The sequence below is a fragment of the Bufo gargarizans genome, chromosome 2 (assembly GCF_014858855.1).
Source record: "Bufo gargarizans isolate SCDJY-AF-19 chromosome 2, ASM1485885v1, whole genome shotgun sequence".
NCBI lineage: Eukaryota > Metazoa > Chordata > Amphibia > Anura > Bufonidae > Bufo > Bufo gargarizans.
The window spans coordinates 55,307,631-55,331,808 of NC_058081.1; the positions used below are offsets into that span (position 1 = coordinate 55,307,631).

At 46.2% G+C, this 24,178-nt stretch overlaps 1 protein-coding gene across 1 annotated transcript; it reads right to left on the bottom strand.

The window, feature by feature from the left end:
* Positions 1-4,231: 4,231 nt before the first annotated feature.
* On the bottom strand, positions 4,232-22,941 carry RAB3D (RAB3D, member RAS oncogene family). Its single transcript, XM_044278955.1, has 5 exons — positions 22,672-22,941; positions 16,605-16,832; positions 12,195-12,313; positions 8,294-8,418; positions 4,232-5,131 (listed from the first exon to the last, which is right to left on the bottom strand). Exons 2-5 carry the CDS (start codon positions 16,830-16,832, stop codon positions 4,950-4,952), a joined length of 654 nt encoding a protein of 217 aa, XP_044134890.1. The 5' UTR covers positions 22,672-22,941; the 3' UTR covers positions 4,232-4,949.
* Positions 22,942-24,178: the final 1,237 nt, after the last annotated feature.

The window sequence follows — 24,178 nt, forward strand, 5'->3', positions numbered from 1 at the left end:
TCCTCCTAATACACAGACATCAGGACACACAGACCTCTCCTCCTCCTAATACACAGACATCAGGACACACAGACCTCTCCTCATCCTAATACACAGACATCAGGACACACAGACCTCTCCTCATCCTAATACACAGACATCAGGACAAACAGACCTCTCCTCATCCTAATACACAGACATCAGGACACACAGACCTCTCCTCATCCTAATACACAGACATCAGGACACACAGACCTCTCCTCCTCCTAATACACAGACATCAGGACACACAGACCTCTCCTCATCCTAATACACAGACATCAGGACACACAGACCTCTCCTCCTCCTCCTAATACACAGACATCAGGACACACAGACCTCTCCTCCTCCTAATACACAGACATCAGGACAAACAGACCTCTCCTCCTCCTAATACACATCCAGTTGTATTCAAAATAATAGCAGTGTGTTTAAAAAAGTAAATAAAGCTCAAAATCCTTCTAATAGCTTGTATTTCCATACACACAAATGCATTGGGAACACTACACATTTTATTCCAAATCAAAACATGAAGACAAATGTATCAAATTTGTGTTGTTCCTCTAAAAAAGATTGAGGAAAAGTGAATATTAGACTGTTCAAAAAAATAGCAGTGTTTGTATTCTTCTTTACAAACTCAAACATTCACTATATAAACTAAAAAATGTTTGAAGATTTTGCTTTCCTTTGAATCACTTCACTAATATGTAGTTGTATAACCGCTGTCTCTGAGAACTGCTGGACATCTGTGTTGCTCGGAGTCACCACCTTCTGCCCCTGTGAACAGGTATTACAGCCCAGGATGATTGGACTACATTCCACTGTTCTTCTCTATTACTTGGTTTTGCCTCAGAAACTGCATTTTGATGTTAAGATCCGGGGATTGGGCCGGCCGCTCCATAACGTCAATCTTGTTGGTCTGGAACCAAGATGTTGCCCGTTTACTGGTGTGTTTGGGGTCGTCTTGTTGGAACACCCATTTCAAGGGCATTTTCTCTTCAGCATAAGGCAGCATGACCTCTTCAAGTATTCTGATGTATTCAAACTGATCCATCATCCCTGGTCTGCGATAAATATGCCCAACACCGTAGTATGAGACACATCCCCATATCATGATGCTTGTCCACCATGCTTCACTGTCTTCACAGTGTACTGTGGCTTGAATTCAGTGTTTGGGGGTCGTCTGACAAACTGTCCGCGGCCACTAGACCCAAAAAGAACAATCTTACTTTTATCAGTCCACAAAATGTCTCTTTAGGCCGTCAATGTGCTCTTTGGCAAATTGTAACCCCTTCAGCACATGTCTTTTTTTCAGCAGTGGGACTTTGCGGGGGCTTCTTGCTGATAGCTTGGCTTCACATGGGCGTCTTCTAATAGTAACAGTACTCACAGGTAACTTTACACCTTCTTTCATCTTCCTGGAGCTGATGGTTGCCATTATGGCTATTCTTCTATCCATTCGAATGGGAGTTTTTTGCTTTCTTTTACGTCTTTCAGGTTTTGGTTGCCATTTTAAAGCATTTGCGATCATTTTAGCTGAGCAGCCTATCATTTTCTGCACTTCATTATATATTTTTCCCTCTCCAATCAACCTTTTAATCAAGGTACGCTGTTCTTCTGAACAATGTCTGGAACAACGCATGTTCCTCAGAATTTCAGAGAGAAATGCACTGTAACCAGCAGGTACAACATTTGCTGCCTTCCTTCCTTAAATAAGGGCAATAATTGCCACCTGTTTTTCAAAGAAACTCCACACTGCTATTATTTTGAACATGCCCCTTTCAATTAGTGATTCAATTACACAGAGTCAGCAGCATGCATGTCATGACTGTTGGGTCTGTTGCGTTTCTATTACTCTACTACACCTGCTAGTAAATTATTTGCCATGTAGAAATATCATTTCTACCAAAAACAGTGATTGATCAGGTTAGTGATGTCTGACTGCTATCATTTTGAACACAACTGTACATCAGGACACACAGACCTCTCCTCATCCTAATACACAGACATCAGGACACACAGACCTTTCCTCATCCTAATGCACAGACATCAGGACACATAGACCTCTCCTCCTCCTAATACACAGACATCAGGACACACGGACCTCTCCTCCTCCTAATACACAGACATCAGGACACACAGACCTCTCCTCCTCCTAATACACAGACATCAGGACACACAGACCTCTCCTCCTCCTAATACACAGACATCAGGACACACAGACCTCTCCTCCTCCTAATACACAGACATCAGGACACACAGACCTCTCCTCCTCCTAATACACAGACATCAGGACACACAGACCTCTCCTCCTCCTAATACACAGACATCAGGACACACGGACCTCTCCTCCTCCTAATACACAGACATCAGGACACACAGACCTCTCCTCCTCCTAATACACAGACATCAGGACACACAGACCTCTCCTCCTCCTAATACACAGACATCAGGACACACAGACCTCTCCTCCTCCTAATACACAGACATCAGGACACACAGACCTCTCCTCCTCCTAATACACAGACATCAGGACACACAGACTTCTCCTCATCCTAATACACAGACATCAGGACACACAGACTTCTCCTCATCCTAATACACAGGCATCAGGACACACAGACCTCTCCTCATCCTAATACACAGACATCAGGACACACAGACCCTCCTCCTCCTAATACACAGACATCAGGACACACAGACTTCTCCTCATCCTAATACACAGACATCAGGACACACAGACCTCTCCTCCTCCTAATACACAGACATCAGGACACACAGACTTCTCCTCATCCTAATACACAGACATCAGGACACACAGACCTCTCCTCCTCCTAATACACAGACATCAGGACACACAGACCTCTCCTCCTCCTAATACACAGACATCAGGACACACAGACCTCTCCTCCTCCTAATACACAGACATCAGGACACACAGACCTCTCCTCCTCCTAATACACAGACATCAGGACACACAGACCTCCCCTCCTCCTAATACACAGACATCAGGACACACAGACCTCTCCTCCTCCTAATACACAGACATCAGGACACACAGACCTTTCCTCATCCTAATACACAGACATCAGGACACACAGACCTCTCCTCCTCCTAATACACAGACATCAGGACACACAGACCTCTCCTCCTCCTAATACACAGACATCAGGACACACAGACCTCTCCTCCTAATACACAGACATCAGGACACACAGACCTCTCCTCCTCCTAATACACAGACATCAGGACACACAGACCTCTCCTCCTCCTAATACACAGACATCAGGACACACAGACCTCTCCTCCTCCTAATACACAGACATCAGGACACACGGACCTCTCCTCCTCCTAATACACAGACATCAGGACACACAGACCTCTCCTCCTAATACACAGACATCAGGACACACAGACCTCTCCTCCTCCTAATACACAGACATCAGGACACACAGACCTCTCCTCCTCCTAATACACAGACATCAGGACACACAGATCTCTCCTCCTCCTAATACACAGACATCAGGACACATAGACCTCTCCTCCTCCTAATACACAGACATCAGGACACACAGACCTCTCCTCATCCTAATACACAGACATCAGGACACACAGACCTCTCCTCCTCCTCCTAATACACAGACATCAGGACAAACAGACCTCTCCTAATACACAGACATCAGGACACACAGACCTCTCCTAATACACAGACATCAGGACACACAGACCTCTCCTCCTCCTAATACACAGACATCAGGACACACAGACCTCTCCTCCTCCTAATACACAGACATCAGGACACACAGACCTCTCCTCCTCCTAATACACAGACATCAGGACACACAGACCTCTCCTCCTCCTAATACACAGACATCAGGACACACAGACCTCTCCTCCTCCTAATACACAGACATCAGGACACACAGACCTCTCCTCCTCCTAATACACAGACATCAGGACACACAGACCTCTCCTCCTCCTAATACACAGACATCAGGATACACAGACCTCTCCTCCTCCTAATACACAGACATCAGGACACACAGACCTCTCCTCATCCTAATACACAGACTTTAGGACACACAGACCTCTCCTCCTCCTAATACACAGACATCAGGACACACAGACCTCTCCTCATCCTAATACATAGACTTTAAGACACACAGACCTCTGCTCATCCCAATACATAGACTTTAGGACACACAGACTTCTCCTCCTAATACACCGACTTCCTTTTATTAAAAATGTAAACATGTCATATACCGTATTTCTAGTAATTATAGTACACCATGGAACATCTGGAGCTTTAACACCTTCATTTGTGATACCCGAATATATACATAAGAATCTGTATGTCAGTGAGCACAGCGTGATCCCACCCTCAGTCCATCATGGAAAGTCCCATCCACACACAATAAAGGTTCATGCAGAGCATCGGAAAACCATGCAGAGCAATGCTTTGCGGATCTCTCAGTACTTAAAAATATACGGTATGTCTGTGGGCACATAGGGTTACTCTTTGGCACTTAATGGCAAGGAAACGCAGATTTGGGCCCTTGGAAGCACCTGAGTGTGAAGCTTCTTGAGATGCTATCATACCATAGGGTGGTGTACGCTGACCACATAGACCTTTACCTACGGTTTCTGGATTGGTTGTGTGCGGCGCTCTCTTTTCTCCCAATGTTTTTGAGATGCCTTATATATTACTGTAACAATCTATTAGCTTGGGAATTTCTGTGTAACAACGTCTGTCGAGATATGTCTCTCAGTTGGGAAGTGTCATAGGAGTAGTCATCCCCATCCCTGTAGGCCTCATACAGCCAGGGGGAAACTGTCCCCTGAGGGCAGGTACATTTTCTGAGCGTTACATATAACAAGAGACATCTCTCTGACCTAACTGGGCGTTCTACAGAATTATTTTGGACACTAGACTAACAAGAGCAGTTATTCTGCTCTTTGGGGGCGGCATCACTAAGTTGAGTGGCTCCACTTGATGGTAACGGCCCATTCTCCAGGCTTTCGTTCATCTTCTCACAGATGACATCCACTAAACGCTCAAACACTTGTTTCACGTTGATGTTCTCTTTCGCGCTTGCTTCAAAAAACTCAAATCCTGAGGAGAAAATAAGAAAAGACACGTGAGCGATGATTCACAATTATGGAACGCGATGATTCTCTTCAGACCATGGACTGACCTTGGCCATGTTCTTTTTCTTGGTCAGAACAACTTGGCATTTAGACATGTGAACACATGTTTTACAATGCTGATGTATTAATACAGTGTTTTTTCAGGATAAGGACTGCGGTATGCACTTAAAGGGGTTGTCCGAGTGTTTAATACTGATGACCTATACTCAGGATAGGCACCCCTGCCAATCAGCTGTTTCCTAGGCCAGTGTCCATCAGTTGCATGGCCTAGGTGCAAGTGGATGGGGCTGAGCTGTAATATTAGGCACAGCCACTATACAATGGACAGTACTGTGAGGAGGCCACAGCTTCTTCAAACAGGTGATTGGCTGGGATCCCGAGTGTCCCTTTCATTTCTACAGGAGCTGTATTCCCTGTCACCTCTATTCACTTACGTGTTGGCCAGGGAGGAGCTTCACTCTGGAGGTGTAGGTCCCAGAAATGAGACTCGCATTTATAAATGTCTATGTAGGATGAGAATACCCCTTTAAGAGAGCTGTAGGTCAGATTAGCTATTCCCCCCAATGCCCCCATGGATATGCACACTCGGCTGGGCAGACATGTTTTTTTCCAGCAGAAAGCGTTGTAGACTGGGGAGCAGAGGTCTGGAGGGGGAGAAATGTGACATGGAGGGCTGATGTGTCATAGGTGATTTGACATGGAGGGGGAGAAATGTGACAACATGAATGGAGGGAGAGAAATGTGACAACATGGATGGAGGGGGAGAAATGTGACAACATGGATGGAGGGGGAGAAATGTGACAACATGGATGGAGGGGGGAGAAATGTGACAACATGGATGGAGGGGGGAGAAATGTGACAACATGGATGGAGGGGGGAGAAATGTGACAACATGGATGGAGGGGGGAGAAATGTGACAACATGGATGGAGGGGGGAGAAATGTGACAACATGGATGGAGGGGGGAGAAATGTGACAACATGGATGGAGGGGGGAGAAATGTGACAACATGGATGGAGGGGGGAGAAATGTGACAACATGGATGGAGGGGGGAGAAATGGAACATGGATGGAGGAGGGAGAAATGTGGCAACATGGATGGAGGGGGAGAAATGTGCCAACATGGATGGAGGGGGAGAAATGTGACAACATGGATGGAGGGGGGAGAAATGTGACAACATGAATGGAGGGGGAGAAATGTGACAACATGGATGGAGGGGGAGAAATGTGACAACATGGATGGAGGGGGAGAAATGTGACAACATGGATGGAGGGGGGAGAAATGTGGCAACGTGGATGGAGGGGGAGAACTGTGACAACATGGAATGGAGGGGGAGAAATGTGACAACATGGATGGAGGGGGGAGAAATATTACAACATGGATGGAGGGGGGAGAAATATTACAACATGGATGGAGGGGGGAGAAATATTACAACATGGATGGAGGGGGGAGAAATATTACAACATGGATGGAGGGGGAGAAATGTGAGGGCTGATGTGACATAGGTGATTTGACATGGAGGGGGAGAAATGTGACATGAAGGGGTGAGAAATATGACATTGAGGGGGAGAAATGTGACATTGAGGGGGTGAAATGTGACATTGAGGGGGTGAAATGTGACAAGGAGGGGGAGAAATGTGACAAGGAGGGGGAGAAATGTGACATGGAGGCCTTGAGGGGGAGAAATGTGACATGGGGGCATGATGGCTGACATGGGGGGCTGATCTGAGGCATTGGGGGCTGATCTGAGGTCTGATTAACATTGGTTAATTGCTGGTCTGACCTGAGGTGTAATGGAAAATATTTTTTTCTTATTAACCTCCTCTAAAACCTAGGCGCGTCTTATAGGGCAAAAAATACGGTCGCCAAAATTTAGCTTCGCTTGTGCTGGCAAAAATCCTTGCACCGGCCCTGAGTGCCGTCAATAGGGGCGGATTTGCCATAGACCCTACAGGGAAATTTCCTGATGGGCCGATGCCCCAGGGGGCCACCCAAGCACTTCTCTCTGCAGCTGACCGAGTACATAATGAGCTCTCAACAGTAATTAAGAATCAAGTACTCATGTACCCGGCCAGCAACCGCACATGCCTTCCTGAATTCAACTGCTGTGGCCCCCTTACCTCCTAAGCCCCCTGCTCTATAGACAACTGAAGGAGGAGGACAGAAGATGGCAGCTGTTGATGGCTGTGAGCGGCCCGAGGGCTAGCCTCCATCCTTTGGACTATGGACCCAGAACTATGGAGACTCTCCCCCCCCCCCCGGCTCATTATTCTACAAAGGGAAAAATGGGTAGTTTCTGCCTGTGAGTGATTACGTTATCCCATTGTGTTGATTAATTGTATCACAGGTGGGTGCTTTCTACCTGTAACTGCATGTGATTGTATGTAAGAAACTGTCTCAGTCTTCCACAAGGTCCCCCATGGGAGTGTCCTGTTCTACCCTTCATGAAGTCTGGGCTCATGTTTGGGGGATTGGAGAACTACACTCTGGGGATTATTATAATCATTATGCTCTCCAAAGTACAATCCCTAGCTATTGTAAGAGCTGTTCCTGTCCCTGCATCGCTCTCTGAAGAAAGCGAGGTGCACCCACTGGAAGCCTTGTCATAGATCCAGGCTGGGTAGAAGACAGTGAGATCCCGATTAAGCTGCGGTGGTTTGTGGGGTCGGCAGTGTTTACTGTGGCAAGTGGAGTACTTGGAGTCCTCGGGAAGCACTAGGAGCATCCATCAACCCAGGGGGTGCACCCAGTTGAGGTGCCAGGAGATCTGTTACAATGGCCACCACAGAGCGCCAGCTTTTGGGGCAGTATATTGTGCTAAACAGTGTTATTTGGTTCTGCTGGGATGGTATTTTGCACCATGGTATTGTTGACCCCCCCCCCCCCCCCCCCCACCTACTTATGTTGCCCCACCTGCTGTTAATTTGAACCTGTCTACAAAATGGGGCCACTTCTAGTTTTTTTCTAGGGCCACTTTTAAGTTCCCAGTCTGCACCTGGCTGGCAATCACACTGTAGGCCCACCGACATCCAGCTACACAGCATTGTACACACTGGGACAATACACTTTTTCTAACGCTATGCTATAAAAGTGAATTTCTCATATGAACCCCCTCCAAACCCCCTTACCTAATTCTTCAGCCAGTCTACGTCCATCCTCTGCAGAGATGACTCTCTCGTCTTCCAGGTCACACTTGTTTCCAACCAACAGGACTTGTGCATTGTCCCAGGAGTAGGTTTTGATTTGGGTTGCCCTACAAAGTTAAGGGAAAGAACTTCCATTGTCAAAGCAAACCCTCTTCAATAAGTTTTTTTAATAACTATGTAGACATTTTTACTGCTTTTTGTGACCCAGTGAATAGTCCTCTGCAGGGCATCTTATGTTTCAGCTTTCAGGCTTTTTGAATTTTCTAGATAGAGGACTAACCCCAACTTCTAATATGATTAATATGATACACATTGGCATCCAGCTTACCCCTCTCTTAATGCCCAACATGTCCAAAAAATAGGGAACTCTATTCTGCCATTAGGTAGGGGTTCCAGTAGTGACACCAGTCCGCATACCAGACTTTTAGGGAATATTGTTTGGATATGCCATAATTTCACTCTTCTCCAGCCCTTAGTGGACAACTTGTGCTGCACCCTGGTAACAGAGGACCCTCATTCTCCTGATGTTCTATGTATAGGTCATATATTGATTTGTTTGGAACACCCCTTTAATGGGAATCTGTCACCAGAAAAACTACCTGAATTCATTGCGTCATTCTGAAGAAAAAGCATTTTTATTTCATATACGGTTAAGTGCACTGAGGACAGTACTAAGCCACTCTGTGCACCCTTGCTACTCCTGCTGCCCCTGACGGCCCCTCCTTCTCATTGTTGATTGTCAGAGCCAAACGAGATGACTATACAGGAACATGGCCCTGTCAATTATGAAGGAGAGGAGCACGGGTGCACAGAGTGGCATAGGCCTGATTAGGGTTCCCACCGTATTTAGCAAAAAATGCTGGCCACGAGCAAATGGAGTGTGGTCTTGGGGGCGTGGTCTTATCTGATTCCTACCTGGTGTGGACTGAACCCTTCCCCTGCCAGAGTCGCCAAGGACAGTCAAAGGTTAGTGTAGCGCAGCCCACAGCCAACACACTCTGGTGGTCACACTTTAGGGGCTGGCCTGGCATCTGCTCATACGCTGCCTCCACTCCTTACTGTCCTCAGTAATTCCTGGCACATGTAGCTCTGAAAACCCCTCCCATCCAGGATCCCGCTAGTGCACTGACATCCAATCAGAGCTGCTCCCCGCCAGCTCAACACCTGCCCTGCTTCGATATCCTGCCAGAGATCCCAGTAACTTCCCGCCAGTGCACCGACATCCAATCAGAGCTGCTCCCCCGCCAGCTCAACGTCTGCCCTGCTTGTTCCTGCCAGAGATCCCAGTAACTTCCCGCCAGAGCACCGACATCCAATCAGAGCTGCTCCCCCGCCAGCTCAACGCCTGCCCTGCTTGTTCCTGCCAGAGATCCCAGTAACTTCCCGCCAGTGCACCGACATCCAATCAGAGCTGCTCCCCCGCCAGCTCAACGCCTGCCCTGCTTGTTCCTGCCAGAGATCCCAGTAACTTCCCGCCAGTGCACTGACATCCAATCAGAGCTGCTCCCCCGCCAGCTCAACGCCTGCCCTGCTTCGATATCCTGCCAGAGATCCCAGTAACTTCCCGCCAGTGCTCCGACATCCAATCAGAGCTGCTCCCCCGCCAGCTCAACGCCTGCCTTCCTTCTTCCTGCCAGAGATCCCAGTAACTTCCCGCCGGCTCCAAACCAATCCAGAGGAAGGTGAAAAATCAATATGTGCAGACCTTGACAGAAAGATAATAATACTACCAGCTTTCTGAACAAAATACCGGCCAGGCCTGCGGAATACTGGCCCCGTGGCAACCCTAGGCCTGATTGATCCAATCCTGAACCCAATCTGCAGCATGGTTCTTGCACACAGCACTATTACAGCTCCTTACAAGTTGTATACCGCCATAATGCGCCATACTATACCTCTAATGTAACCAGGAATCATGCTACATTTCAGAAAAAAATACCTCTGTAGGCCTCATGCACACGATTGTGTCCATTTTGCGGTCCGCAAATTACCGATCCGCAAAACACGGATGGTGGCCGCGTGCATTCGGCAATTTGCGGAACAGAACATTCCGGCCCTCAAGAGAGCAGTCCTGTGCTTGTCGGTGATGCGGACAAGAATAGGACATGTTCTATTTGAGGGCCGCGGAACGGGCATACGGATGTGGACAGCACATGGAAGTGAATGGATCTGCAAAAAATGCGGCTCAGATGTGGACCCATATACTTCTATTCCATGTTATATGATAATCTAAATAATCTTTTCTTATGTATAGTCTGCCATTCCTCAGTAAATCCTCTTAGAAAATTTTGAATAAACTGACAACTGGGTGTTGCCATTCCGCCATGCACAGTTTGGCAGTACAATCACTGGTTGGATAGTGTCAGACTGTATAGGGACACACCTTCAAATGGTAACACCCAGCAGACATATATGCATATATTTCTAGGTGTAATAACAGAGGAGCAGCACAAAACTGAGTTTTAAGACAAGATACTCCAGAATTGTTAATCCTTGAGCAATACAACTATCTCGTAAGGCCGAATGCACACGGCCGTGTGCCGCGGCCGAGAGCGGTCCGTGGTATGCCGGGCTGGATTCCTGTTCAGAGCAGGAGCGCACGGAGTCATTGATTGCTATGACGCCGTGCGCTTCATGCCGCCGCTGCTGTACAGTAATACACTCGTATATTGTATTACTGTACAGCAGAGGCGGCATGAAGCGCACGGCGTCATAGCAACCAATGATGCTGTGCGCTACTGCTCTGAACAGGAATCCAGCCCGGCATACCACGGACCGCTCTCGGCCGCGGAACACGGCTGTGTGCATTCGGCCTAAGGCCCCATACACACGGCCGTGCTTCACAGCCGTGTGCGGGCCGTGGAACCGCGGCCTGGATCCCTCCTGAGAGCAGGAGCGCACGGCGTCACTGGTTGCTATGACGCCGTGCGCTCCCTGCTTCCGCCGCAATACAGTAATACACTGGTATGATCTTTACCAGTGTATTACTGTACTGTGCCGGCAGCAGGGAGCGCACGGCGTCATAGCAACCAATGACGCCGTGCGCTCCTGCTCTCAGGAGGGATCCAGGCCGCGGTTCCACGGCCCGCACACGGCTGTGAAACACGGCCGTGTGCATGGGGCCTAAAACTGAGATGTCAGGAGTGGTAGCAGGTCCTTTTTTAAAACCATGCTGTACAATGACATCATATGGCACCACACATAGTCCGTACTGCTCTATAATACAGAATTAGGCCTCCTGCAAACGAACGTGTGCACAAACACCGACCGCGGGGCAGCCGCAGTGGATCGCGGACACATTCACTTAAATGGTTCCGCGATCCGGCCGTTCCGCAAAAAGATAGGACATGTTCTATCTTTTTGCGGAATGGAAGTACGGGACGAAACCCCACGGAAGCACTCCGTAGTGCTTCCATAGGGTTCCGTTACGCACTATTCCGCATCTCCGGATTTGAGGACCCATTAAAGTGAATAGTTCTGCATCTGTGATGCGGAATGCACACGGAACGGTGCCTGTGTATTGCGGATTCGCAAATGCGGTCCGCAATACGGCAACGGGACACCTACGATCGTGTGCAGGAGGCCTTAAAGGGACTTTATGTGCCCAGGGTCAAAGCTTTAGGGGTGCAGAGGCACCACTCACAACTGGATTGATATTTTGTGTTCGGCGGCCTCTGCATGTGCTGCTATACAGGGCCCGTGCATGACATCTTGTTCTACATGAAAATCTGACCAGCTTTGTAAATATGTTATATTACTTGAGTGATCCTGAGCCAAATGTTTCCAATGACCAGAAGAATTTTGAATGCAGCTCTGAAGTATAATAAAGCTGTAGTATCAGTAGAATACAAAATGGTGTTCATTCCCAGTATTGTTTGCTCACCAGTCTTGCACGGCATTGAATGACACCATGTTTGAGATGTCATACATGAGCAGGAATCCCATGGCTCCTCTGTAGTAGGCAGTGGTAATAGTGCGGTATCTCTCCTGTCCAGCTGTGTCCTGCAGAGATAATAAAATGCAAAGGTCAGAACTGCAAGAACTCACTGTAATAATCATCGTTAATTCCAAGGAAACACTCGCTACGGCCCTTACAGGGTCAATATATATAATATCCGCCCAGCCCCATGTACATCTCCAGGTAGTAAGAAAACAGCGATTCTGTCTGAACCTAGTTGCTATATAGTGGCATTGGACTTCCCAAAACCTGTTCAGCAGAAAAGTGAGTGTAGCTCTGGAGTATAATACAGGATGTAACTCAGGATCAGTACAGGATAAGTAATGTAATGTATGTACTGTGACACAGTGAGAGGTTTGGTCTGGGACTGCTGGGCTAATTTCCAGCCAGGTGAGGTCAAACACCAGACCGGATTTTAAGTGCTGGTCCGGGTTTTGGCAGCACCTGGCTGTTCTTAAATAGGCAGCTGGGCTCAGAAGCCATGGCTGTGTGCTGGGATCTGAGGCCTGTGCTGGGCTGGAAAGCGCAGACCCGTGTGTCAGGGAACCGGTCGCCTAAAGCCTGTATTTGGACTTTCTGAGGCAGAACTGCCACCAAGGTGACTTTTGTTATATTAGTTTGCCATTGGGTATGAAGAAACACCGACTCTGCAAAAGTGACGTTTTGTTTTTGGCATTATGTGTGAATAAACACTGAAGTTCGAATTACGAACTTGTATTTTGCCTCTGTACTGTGCCCGCTTATCCTAACTACCAGAGCGAATCCCCACAGTGCACAGTGACTGCACCAGCAGAATAGTGAGTGCAGCTCTGGAGTATAATACAGGATGTAACTCAGGATCAGTACAGGATAAGTAATATATGTACACAATGACTGCACCAGCAGAATAGTGAGTGCAGCTCTGGAGTATAATACAGGATGTAACTCAGGATCAGTACAGGATAAGTAATGTATGTACACAGTGACTGCACCAGCAGAATAGTGAGTGCAGCTCTGGGGTATAATACAGGACATAACTCAGGATCAGTACAGGATAAATAATGTATGTACACATTGACTCCACCAGAAGAATAGTTAGTGCAGCTCTGGAGTATAAGGGTACTTTCACACTAGCGTTTTTCTTTTCCGGCATAGAGTTCCGTCCTAGGGGCTCAATACCAGAAAAGAACTGATCAGTTTTATCCCCATGCATTCTGAATAGAGAGAAATCTGTTCAGGATGTCTTCAGTTCAGTCTTTTTGACTGTTCAGGACGGAGATAATAACGCAGCATTTTTTTTCCATAGGAATGTATTAGTGCCGGAAATACCAGAATGCTGGATCTGTCCTTCCGGTCTGCGCATGTACAGACCAGTATAAATGTGAAAAAAATAGAAACTGATCCGTTTGTCCGTATGACAAACGGACAGATGGATCTGTTCTTGCAATTTATTTGTGAGACGGATCCACATCCGGATCCGTCTACAAATGCTGTCCGTTTGCATGCAGATTGCCGGATCACTCTGCCGCAAGTGTGAAAGTACCCTAATACAGGATGTAACTCAGGATCAGTACAGGTAATGTATGTACACAGTGACTGCACCAGCAGAATAGTGAGTGCAGCTCTGGAGTATAATACAGGATGTAACTCAGGATCAGTACAGGTAATGTATGTACACAGTGACTGCACCAGCAGAATAGTGAGTGCAGCTCTGGAGTATAATACAGGATGTAACTCAGGATCAGTACAGGATAAGTAATGTAATGTATGTACACAGTGACTACAACAGCAGAATAATGAGTGAAGCTCTGGAGTATAATACAGGATGTAACTCAGGATCAGTACAGGATAAGTAATGTATGTACACAGTGACTCCACCAGCAGAATAGTGAGTGCAGCTCTGGAGTATAATACAGGATGTAACTCAGGATCAGTACAGGATAAGTAATGTATGTACACAGTGACTGCACCAGCAGAATAGTGAGTGCAGCTCTGGAGTATAATACAGGATGTAACTCCGGATCAGTACAGGATAAGTAATGTATGTACACAGTGACTGCACCAGCAGAATAGTGAGTGCAGCTCTGGAGTATAATACAGGATGTAACTCAGGATCAGTACAGGACAAGTAATGTATGTACACAGTGACTACAACAGCAGAATAATGAGTGAAGCTCTGGAGTATAATACAGGATGTAACTCAGGATCAGTACAGGATAAGTAATGTATGTACACAGTGACTGCACCAGCAGAATAGTGAGTACAGCTCTGGAGTATAATACAGGATGTAACTCAGGATCAGTACAGGACAAGTAATGTATGTACACAGTGACTACAACAGCAGAATAATGAGTGAAGCTCTGGAGTATAATACAGGATGTAACTCAGGATCAGTACAGGATAAGTAATGTATGTACACAGTGACTACACCAGCAGAATGGTGAGTGCAGCTCTGGAGTATAATACAGGATGTAACTCAGGATCAGTACAGGATAAGTAATGTAATGTATGTACACAGAGACTGCACCAGCAGAATAGTGAGTGCAGCTCTGGAGTATAATACAGGATGTAACTCAGGATCAGTACAGGATAAGTAATGTATTTTTAACTCATTATACTGTATGTAGAATTATTCTATGCAAAATTGTGTCCAAAGGTGGACATAGCTTTAGCTGCCCAGTTATAGGCCAAGAATGATACCAGATGTCATTTTTTTTTATCCCCTCCCTGTTTTAAGATGCATGTGTGTAGGGTGGGGGATCTATCATAAGTCCAGATTTGTTTACACTGTCCCTCTCTCAGCTCTGCATACATCAAGAGGACTAGAAGGAAGCAGGGAACATATGGAGGGTATAACCTCAGGAACAGACTACACAGGGGCTGTTTATACTGTGTAAATCCAGTACAGGCTTCAAGGTTACTACCTCTGCAGACTGTTGCCTGAAACTCATCAGAAAGCTGCTCTGACAGCTGGATATAGGAGCAATGGGGGTGTTGCCATTACACGTAGAGGCTCTGCTCTCTCTGCAACTGCTGCGCCCTCTGCACTTTGATTGACCAGACAGTGACTGCATATAATAAAACATTTTTCTCAGCAGTGCGGGCATATATGAACATGGGACCAACACAGATGCCTTCAGCTGCCAAGCGCCCATGTAACAGTCCAGCCAGTGTCATAGGTACAAATCTGCTGAGAGATGCCCTTTAAGGCCCCTTTCACACGTGCGAGTATTCCGCGTGGGTGCAATGCGTGATGTGAACGCATTGCACCCGCACTGAATCTTGACCCATTCATTTCTATGGGGCTGTGCACATGAGCGGTGATTTTCACGCACCACTTGTGCGTTGCGTCAAAATCGCAGCATGCTCTATATTCTGCGTTTTTCACGCAATGCAGGCCCCATAGAAGTGAATGGGGCAGTGTGAAAATCGCAAGCATCCACAAGCAAGTGCGGATGCGCTGCGATTTTCACGCATGGTTGCTAGGTGACGATCGGGCTGGGGACCCGATCATTATTATTTTCCCTTATAACATGGTTATAAGGGAAAATAATAGCATTCTGAATACAGAATGCAAAGTAAAATAGTGATGGAGGGGTTAAAAATAAAAAAAATTAACTCGCCAAGTCCACTTGATCCCGTAGTTGCGGATCTCTGTCTTCTTATGTAATGTTGAGCTGCCGGCTAAGGACCTGTGGTGACGTCACATCACATGGTCCCTCGCCGTGGTGATGAACCATGTGATTGGACCATAGTGACGTCATCACAGGTCTTTTGCCAGGTCCTGAAGATAGAACAGAGACCGGCAGCTATGGAGCAGGTAAGTTAACATTTTTTTTTTTTTTAACCCCTCCATCCTTAATTTACTTTGCATTCTGTATTAAGAATGCTATTATCTTCCCTTATAACCATGGTATAAGGGAAAATAATAAAATCTACACAACACCTAACCCAAATCTGAACTTCAGTGATGAAGTCCGGGTTTGGGTCTGGGTACCAAACATGCCGATTTTTCTCACGCGGGTGCAAAACGCATTAAAACGCTTTGCACTCGCGCGGAAAAATCACGCATTTTACTGCAACGCACCCGCATATTTTCCGGCCCTAACACGCCACGCTCGTGTGAAAGAGGCCTAAGTCTGCACAGGAGTTGTAGAAACAAAATGACAGAGATTTTTAAACAACTATTTGCAAAGTTGTTTTATTTTCTATTTTAGATGCACTTCAGAAAGGTTATTGTATGATATGATATTCTTCGTATCTGGGGGATCCCTTTAATTAGGTAGACAGTGTTTGCTTGCATGTCTCAAAAGGACTTTTCAGGCTTCACATAGACAATAATTTAGCATTTCTTACCCAGATTTGCAGCTTCACCCTCTTCTCATTCCTATACACCGTCTTCACCTTGAAGTCTATTCCCACGGTGCTGACAAAGGCGGAGGTGAAAGAGTCGTCGGCATAGCGGAACAGGAACGAAGTTTTACCCACACTGCTGTTTCCAATGATCAGGAGCTTGAACATGTAATCAAAATTTTGGTCTGCAGCGTCTTTCTGAGGCTGGCGACTGTCATTGGCAGATGCCATCTGTCATGAGATACAGAGTATTGTATTATAGCATTGGCTGGGAAGAAAATATTTTTTTCATCAAAAACAGCCCCACTCCTATTTATGTTAAAATCTGGCAACGCAGGCCGTCTGTATATAAATTAATAAACCCTTTAGTTTATTGGGCCCCCAAATTGGACCCCAGCCTTGCTGTAGATTAGGCTCTATGGATATTAGATTGGCAGAGCTCTGCTTCTCTACTTTAGGAGGAAGACTCAATATCTATACGACAGATCAATCCCGCATGTCGTTAGGTTTATCAGCAGAGGTCCAGCCATTGGGAACCTATAGTTTTCGTTCCTGGCTAGCAAATGAGTAGGTGGCTACCTTCATACATGAGTGACTCCGCATTGAAATGAATGGGACTTCTAGGAACTTCTCCATGTTCAGTTCATTGGAAAATGGGTGACGCGTGCACAGTCACTTCTCTAGTGATAGTCCCTATGGGCTTTGCTGGCGTCCCAGCAGCCAGACCCATCTGATTCAGACCTTATAGAGTTGGTCTAGGTAATGACTGCAGGGATGACATATGGCCACTGTGGATCAAGGGTGTCAGGTCCAGAGTCTATATGAAGTAGTACTACTACTACTACCATCGGGGATCCATATAGCATAAGGTAGAAGCTCCTCTTTGCATTTGGTTCACTGAGCTACAACACGGCAATAATTATGGAGGAGGTCAGCCGTCCGAGACACATAATTACTGAAATATGTAAAATACAATGGAATAACTTTCAGTGCAATAATTATTCCTACCGCAAGCATCTGAAATTACCACTGAGCAGGTGGCTTATGTGTGCATTGCCTATACAGCAATTCCATGACAGCGTTCAGATTTACTTCCTGATAACAGATGAAATATGGGAAGGAAATTATATTCTTCACTCTCCTACAACTTGTCATCAAATAACAACTGCTTTCCAGGGTGTAGCTATAGGGGGTGCAACGATACCAGTTGCTACTGGGCCCGGGAGCCTGAGGGCACCCAAAGATCCTTCTGCCACATAAAAAAAGAACCAGTACTATAATAAGCACATGGTAGGTGGTGGCCCTGTTGCCGGCTACGTCTCTTCAAGCTACGTCTCTGGCTGCTTTATTATCATCTCTGTAAGGACTAATCGTGCGTGCCCTGTGCCCGTGCTGTGGACCACAAATAGAGGTCTGCAATGCACAAATATTGGCTGCAAGATACGTTCCATACCACCAAAAAATAGAACATGTTCTATTTTTTTGCGGTGCGTTTGCATGGGCTTCTGATCCGTACCTCTGCTCCACGGTGCACACACGGCTGGTTCCCGTATATTTCGGACCCGCTGTTTGTGGGCTGCAATATGGGCACGGCCAGCACACGTTCGCGTGCATGAGCCCTTATCGGCAGAATACAGACTGCTGCAAACCGCACCTGTGCACCAATGATGGATCGGTAGGGCAACAGAGACTACCTTTACATTTACAACTAGTCTAAGACCATATAAGCCACCATGAATACAAGTTCTGGCGATTAGGTCCTGCACATATATTTTCCATGGCTACACTCTGTGCAGGTACTGATAAAGCAATACATGCCACATGTTAGCTACAAGGGCAGAAGCTTGGAATGTGTACGACCAGGACCAAGTGCTAGACTAAGTATTTAAACAAAGGTCCTAGAGCAGCTTTTGGGGCAATGCTGATTGTGGTGCCCAAAGGCCTTCATCCCCAAATTACACAATGTCTTTATCAGAGCTCCTTTCTACTTATGAGTCCCATTATAAGATTCAGTGAAAAATGTTAGCAGTATGCCACCACCACTAGGAGGAGCTCACTGCTTACTGATATATACAGCACTATAAATCTGTATGCAGTAAGCGCCCTCTAGTGGTGGCTGCTCACAATCACCATTGAATCATTTGACTTTGCTTTAAAAATTTGAAAATTTAATAAAACTAATATAATTACTGACAAAAAAAATCCATACTGGTCATCTGCACTATGAAAACATTTGGTGATTGGGGGCTTTGTCACAGGTATTGATAACTGAAAGGTCTCTAGAGGACTTGTGCACTTCCAGGGACGGACTGGGGACTTAAAGTGGCCCTGGAAAAAAACTAAAAGTGACCCCATGTTAAAAATGGGCCTAAATTGACAGAAGGCGGGGCAACACAAGTAAGCAGGAGCAGCAATACCATAGCGCGAAATACTATCATGGCAGAACCAAATACCACAGTGCAGCACAATATATTGACCCAAAAGCTGCCCCTCTGTGGTGGCCATCAATAGCTGCCATTTTCTGTTCTCTTCCTCCACTTCTCTCTGATTAAGATATGAAGCAGGGGGCTTAGGCCACAGAAGTTGAATTCAGGAGGGCATGTGTGGTTGGTCGCTGGCATAGAGGATTGCTTGAATGGCCCCCTGGGCATCGGCCCTCTGGGTAATTTCCCTGCCGATGACCAGTCCACCCCTGTGCAGCACTATGCTCTGTAATGCACTCTCAGCATTAATCCTCTGCCCCTTACATCAAATCCATTGCAAGCAATTAAAATCCTTAAAGGAACAGTGAGTCTATGGGTGTAGGGTCACTAGGGGACAGAAGAAGGCCATCAGTCACCAGGACTGCCAGTAAATCAGCCTGAGTCATCATTACTGTAATCTTCTAAATGACTGGATACATAAGACACCACCTACCACTCAATAATCAATAGCAATTCCAACAATCCAGCAACTGGTTCCAGTACACAACTGCTTGATAATCCAGAATCCTATTTCACAATGGCATCAGTAAATTGTAATGGTTCGTCTCATAATCCAGCGTCTCGCCCCACTGAGGATGGAGTAAATAGAAATCTTATATAATCTACTGCCTTAGACTATCACTATAGTATATGCCTTTATAATGTGAGATCAAAATATATATGGGGGCCTCCCAACTTTACCCAACGGAAGATGTCAGGGGAAGGAAGGATCCGTCTGTTGGATTTCATCATGCCTTATCCTTTTCTTCTCATGGGACGTAAGTCACCACTAGAGTTGTCTGGCAGCAACCAACACATGCATGCTTGGCCGAGCAAGCATATGTATTTTGGTGTTCAGGAAGTATAGCTGTCAGCCAGCTTAGTTTGTGGGGAATAAGAGAGGAGTGAGGATCACAAACTGTGGAGCAAAACTACATTGTAATTGCGGCTTTTTCAATATGGCAGTCAGGTAACAATAAGCTCATTCAAAAAGGATAAGGATCTCAGGGTGGATTTAGATAAGGGACGAAGCAACTCGCCAGTGCAGAAACGGGAGATAGGAGATATCAGACGGGTTTTACTAGAAGTAGGAAATATAATGGCGTCACTATACGCAGGTTTCAGCGTCTTCATAGGTTGGTGTTACATGAAGTTTACTTCTGAATGAATGGTGAAGATAGAGTGGATCCTATGTATATGGGGGTGTCAGAAGATATCAGGAGAATGAAGGATCAGGCACGTTGGATATTCCTAATTATGTTTCTTCAGGAGATAAGCTGCTGCCAAAGGCGACTGGAAACTAATTCAAAATCTACATATGTTTGGGAGAGTTGAGAAGTATAGCTGGAAGCCAAACGTTCTCAAACTGTATTTGCTCCCTTACCGGTTATACCAGGGGTCTTTTCTCCAAGGGTTTGTGACACTTAGGTTGTCAGAGATCATACCACACCCAGCCTAAAACACTGGCTTTGTAGAGTCTGGAAGGGGCCTTCATACATGGCTGGACTCTTCAGATCATGTTCAGACTTGGACTGGGTAATGTCTGGCCGCCAGGTTGCCATGTTCTTGCATCAATGGCTGGAATACCCCAAGGCAGAAGACATTAACCCTTAGACCAGAGTCACTGTGAAATCTACAAATCTAATTTGTTGAACGTTACCTTTAAGGCCTTTTTCACATGAGCAAGTTTTCCATCTGGGTGCGATGCGTGTAGTGAACCATGACTCGCTCATTTTGATGGGTCTGTGCACACGAGAGTAGTTTTTCGTGTATCTTTTCTGCGTTCAGGAGAAATTGCAGCATGTTCTATCTATATTGTGCGTTTTTCACGCAGCTCTGTTTTCATAGAAGTAAATGGGGCATCCGGAAAAAATGCGCACACTGAATGCAATCACAGACAAAACTGATTGAACTGGCAGAACAGATCCTGACACTATCTGTATCGGTCTTGTGAAAGAGATCTAAAATTATAATGGACCAGTCATTATCGGGGACAAAGTCAGACATTGATGGTCAAGATCTTCCATCTGAAGGTCAAAAAAAAAACTCTATTACGCTTAGTTTGCCTGTTTCAATTTTCCAGCTCAACAAGGCAGTTTTGGCTTAAGATTCAACAATTTTCAACAGAATTGCACCAAACATTTGCTACAAAGTAAGCTAAATTTGGTGCATCTTACATTTATGCTTGTCTACTTTTTAGCTGGGGTTAGTAAATCTACCCCAGTGGCTCCAGGATTCTCTCAAGACCATATGGACATTGGTGTATTATAAGTTTCAGCACCAGGGGCATATTTTGAGGAGAGGATAAGGGGCAACCAAGCAACACATTCTCCAGTCTTGGAAGTGACCCTCTTTTGCTGCTGCTCCACCAAGGACTGGAGAACCTGGATCTTGTTTGATTTTCTTCTATGATCCAAAGGACGATACTTCTTACCGTGTCTATGCAGAGGGGAGTCCTGCACCAAAAGAGCAAAGAACCAACTTGAACTGAACCCCAACAACAGGATGGGACATTTGATCAATATTAATGAACAGGAACCAGGCTTTATAACTGGTGACTGGTCCATAGACATGGGAGGGGGCATCTGGGAACTGTCCATAGACAAGGGAGGGGGTAGGCGATATCCAAGCTGCTTTTGCCCTCAGTGATCTTTCTAATGCATTGACCTGAGTCGTTACAGTAATGTCCTGCATGGAATTCTTCTCCTGATTAATTGAGATGGAAAGTCAGTCAGAGCAGTCGAAGGAAAGCATTGTGTCCAACCAACATGGGTGTTACCACTGCCCACACCCCAAAGCAAATAAAACACAGGAGCTGGGATCTCTGCTGCGCTTTCAATGGCTGATAACAAAATAATAATACCTTCCACTGATCCGGGATGCATAAAAAAACTCCTGTTCTAAATCTCTTCCATTTATATAAAAATTTACCAGTCATCGGTCCTGGGGGGTGTTCTATGATAACGCTCATTTACTCAACCAGCCCCGCTCTGATATAGGAGGGACTGGTGCTTGTTCATAGTGTTGCAGTCCAACCTGGTTGGTTCCACAGTCGCCCCCCCCCCCCCCCCCCAACATCGGCAGGTGATGCCTACATGGCATCTGCAGCCCTGATTGTAAGAAACGCTGCCCAAAAATAACTTATTTGGGACAAATACCATCAATATGATGACTACAATGGAAGGCAATGTCCGACCTGCTCTCACATGAATTTTACAGGAGTAAAATGTGTCAAGGCCCGGCAGGAATATCCGATATGCGCAGCTGGTGGCTGCCAACACCCTGCCCCATCTGTCAGTTTGGCATGGGTCCTCTCTGCCCCCCATCCAGGATAGGGAGCAATCCAAAAGATACTTCTAATAAATAAACAGCCTCTGCACCACCATTCACACAACCCAAGGGACATATACATCCATATGTGGTCTGTACGTATTAATACGGAATGTAGGGAGGAAATGCACACTTGGTTCTTGCAGGTGCCTAGGCACATATACACACCCACATGTAAGGAGACGTGTCCCAGGAAAGTGTCACAGCTGCTGCTAGTGACAATGACTATACAGTATGCAGCATATCGCCAGTATATAGATAGTTATCAGAGTAATTACCTTGTCCAACAGGATCCAGCTGGCACAGGCTGAGCTTCTGATCTGGTCACACTTTGCGTGCACTTGCAGTGGGTCGCCTGTCACTATCCAGCAGCCCTGGGTGCACTATCTATTGCACTCTCACTCCTGCACTGTCTCTTTCACCCCAGAAGTGACTGCTGCTGTCTGTTGCTCTCCCTCCCGGATCTGTCTGTTTGCAGGTAGCTCTATCTCTCCAAACTGAGGTGTGTCTCCTTCCCCTGCAGTCTCCCTCCTTCTGTGCCAGCACAGACTCTCACCTCCTCCCCCAGCCCTCGCTCGCCCTGCAGGGCTGGCCCTTCCTGTCCCTGTCCAGCCTCTCACAGGATCCTGAGTCCCTGTGTCCTGAATCTCCTACACACTGACCAAACTGCAATTCTCTCAATCTATATCCTGCTTCACATCTACACTATATGCATCTAATAATACCAAATTAATTATAATAATCTTGTAAAATGATATGGCTCCTGTAATGGAGATATGTGTCCAACACCTGTGCTGTGTATACCTGTCATGGTGTAGTAGTAGTGTGAGGAGGAGATGTGTGTACCGTACCTGTGCTGTGTATAGCTGTCATGGTGTAGTAGTAGTGTGAGGAGGAGATGTGTGTACTGTACCTGTGCTGTGTATAGCTGTCATGGTGTAGTAGTAGTATCAGGAGGAGATGTGTGTACTGTACCTGTACTTTGTATACCTGTCATAGTGTAGTAGTGTGAGGAGAAGTGTACTGTACCTGTGCTGTGTATACCTGTCATGGTGTAGTAGTAGTGTGAGGAGGAGAAGTGTGTACTGTACCTGTACTGTGTATACCTGTCATGGTGTAGTAGTAGTAGCTGAGGAGATGTGTGTACTGTACATGTACTGTGTATACCTGTGATGGTTTAGTAGTTGGTGAGGAGGAGATGTGTGTACTGTACATGTACTGTGTATACCTGTCATGGTGTAGTAGTAGTAGTAGTAGTAGTAGTAGTGTGAGGAGGAGATGTGTGTACTGTACCTGTACTGTGTATACCTGTCATGGTGTAGTAGTAGTGTGAGGAGGAGATGTGTGTACTGTACCTGTACTGTGTATACCTGTCATGGTGTAGTAGTAGTGTGAGGAGGAGATGTGTGTACTGTACATGTACTGTGTATACCTGTCATGGTGTAGTAGTAGTAGTAGTGTGAGGAGGAGATGTGTGTACTGTACCTGTACTATGTACAGTATACCTGTCATGGTGTAGTAGTGTGAGGAGGAGATGTGTGTACTGTACCTGTACTGTGTATACCTGTCATGGTGTAGTAGTAGTAGTAATAATGTGAGGAGGAGATGTGTGTTCTGTACCTGTACTGTGTATACCTGTCATGGTGTAGTAGTAGTAGTGTGAGGAGGAGTTGTGTGTGTGTACTGTACCTGTGCTGTTAGTATACAAGTTAGACATGAACAACTAATACTGATCAACGTAGCCACAACCCCTAATAAGCCCACTCAGCACTAACCGGATACATC

What these genes read in the sequence shown, in the direction of transcription:
- RAB3D (XM_044278955.1), bottom strand. Translation starts at nt 16,832, where the DNA reads ATGGCATCTGCCAATGACAGTCGCCAGCCTCAGAAAGACGCTGCAGAC. An exon ending in TTCAATGCCGTGCAAGACTG is followed by an intron (nt 8,419 to 12,194) that starts GTGAGCAAACAA and finishes TTAACTTTGTAG; the next exon opens with GGCAACCCAAATCAAAACCT. An exon ending in TAGACTGGCTGAAGAATTAG is followed by an intron (nt 5,132 to 8,293) that starts GTAAGGGGGTTT and finishes TTTTCTCCTCAG; the next exon opens with GATTTGAGTTTTTTGAAGCA.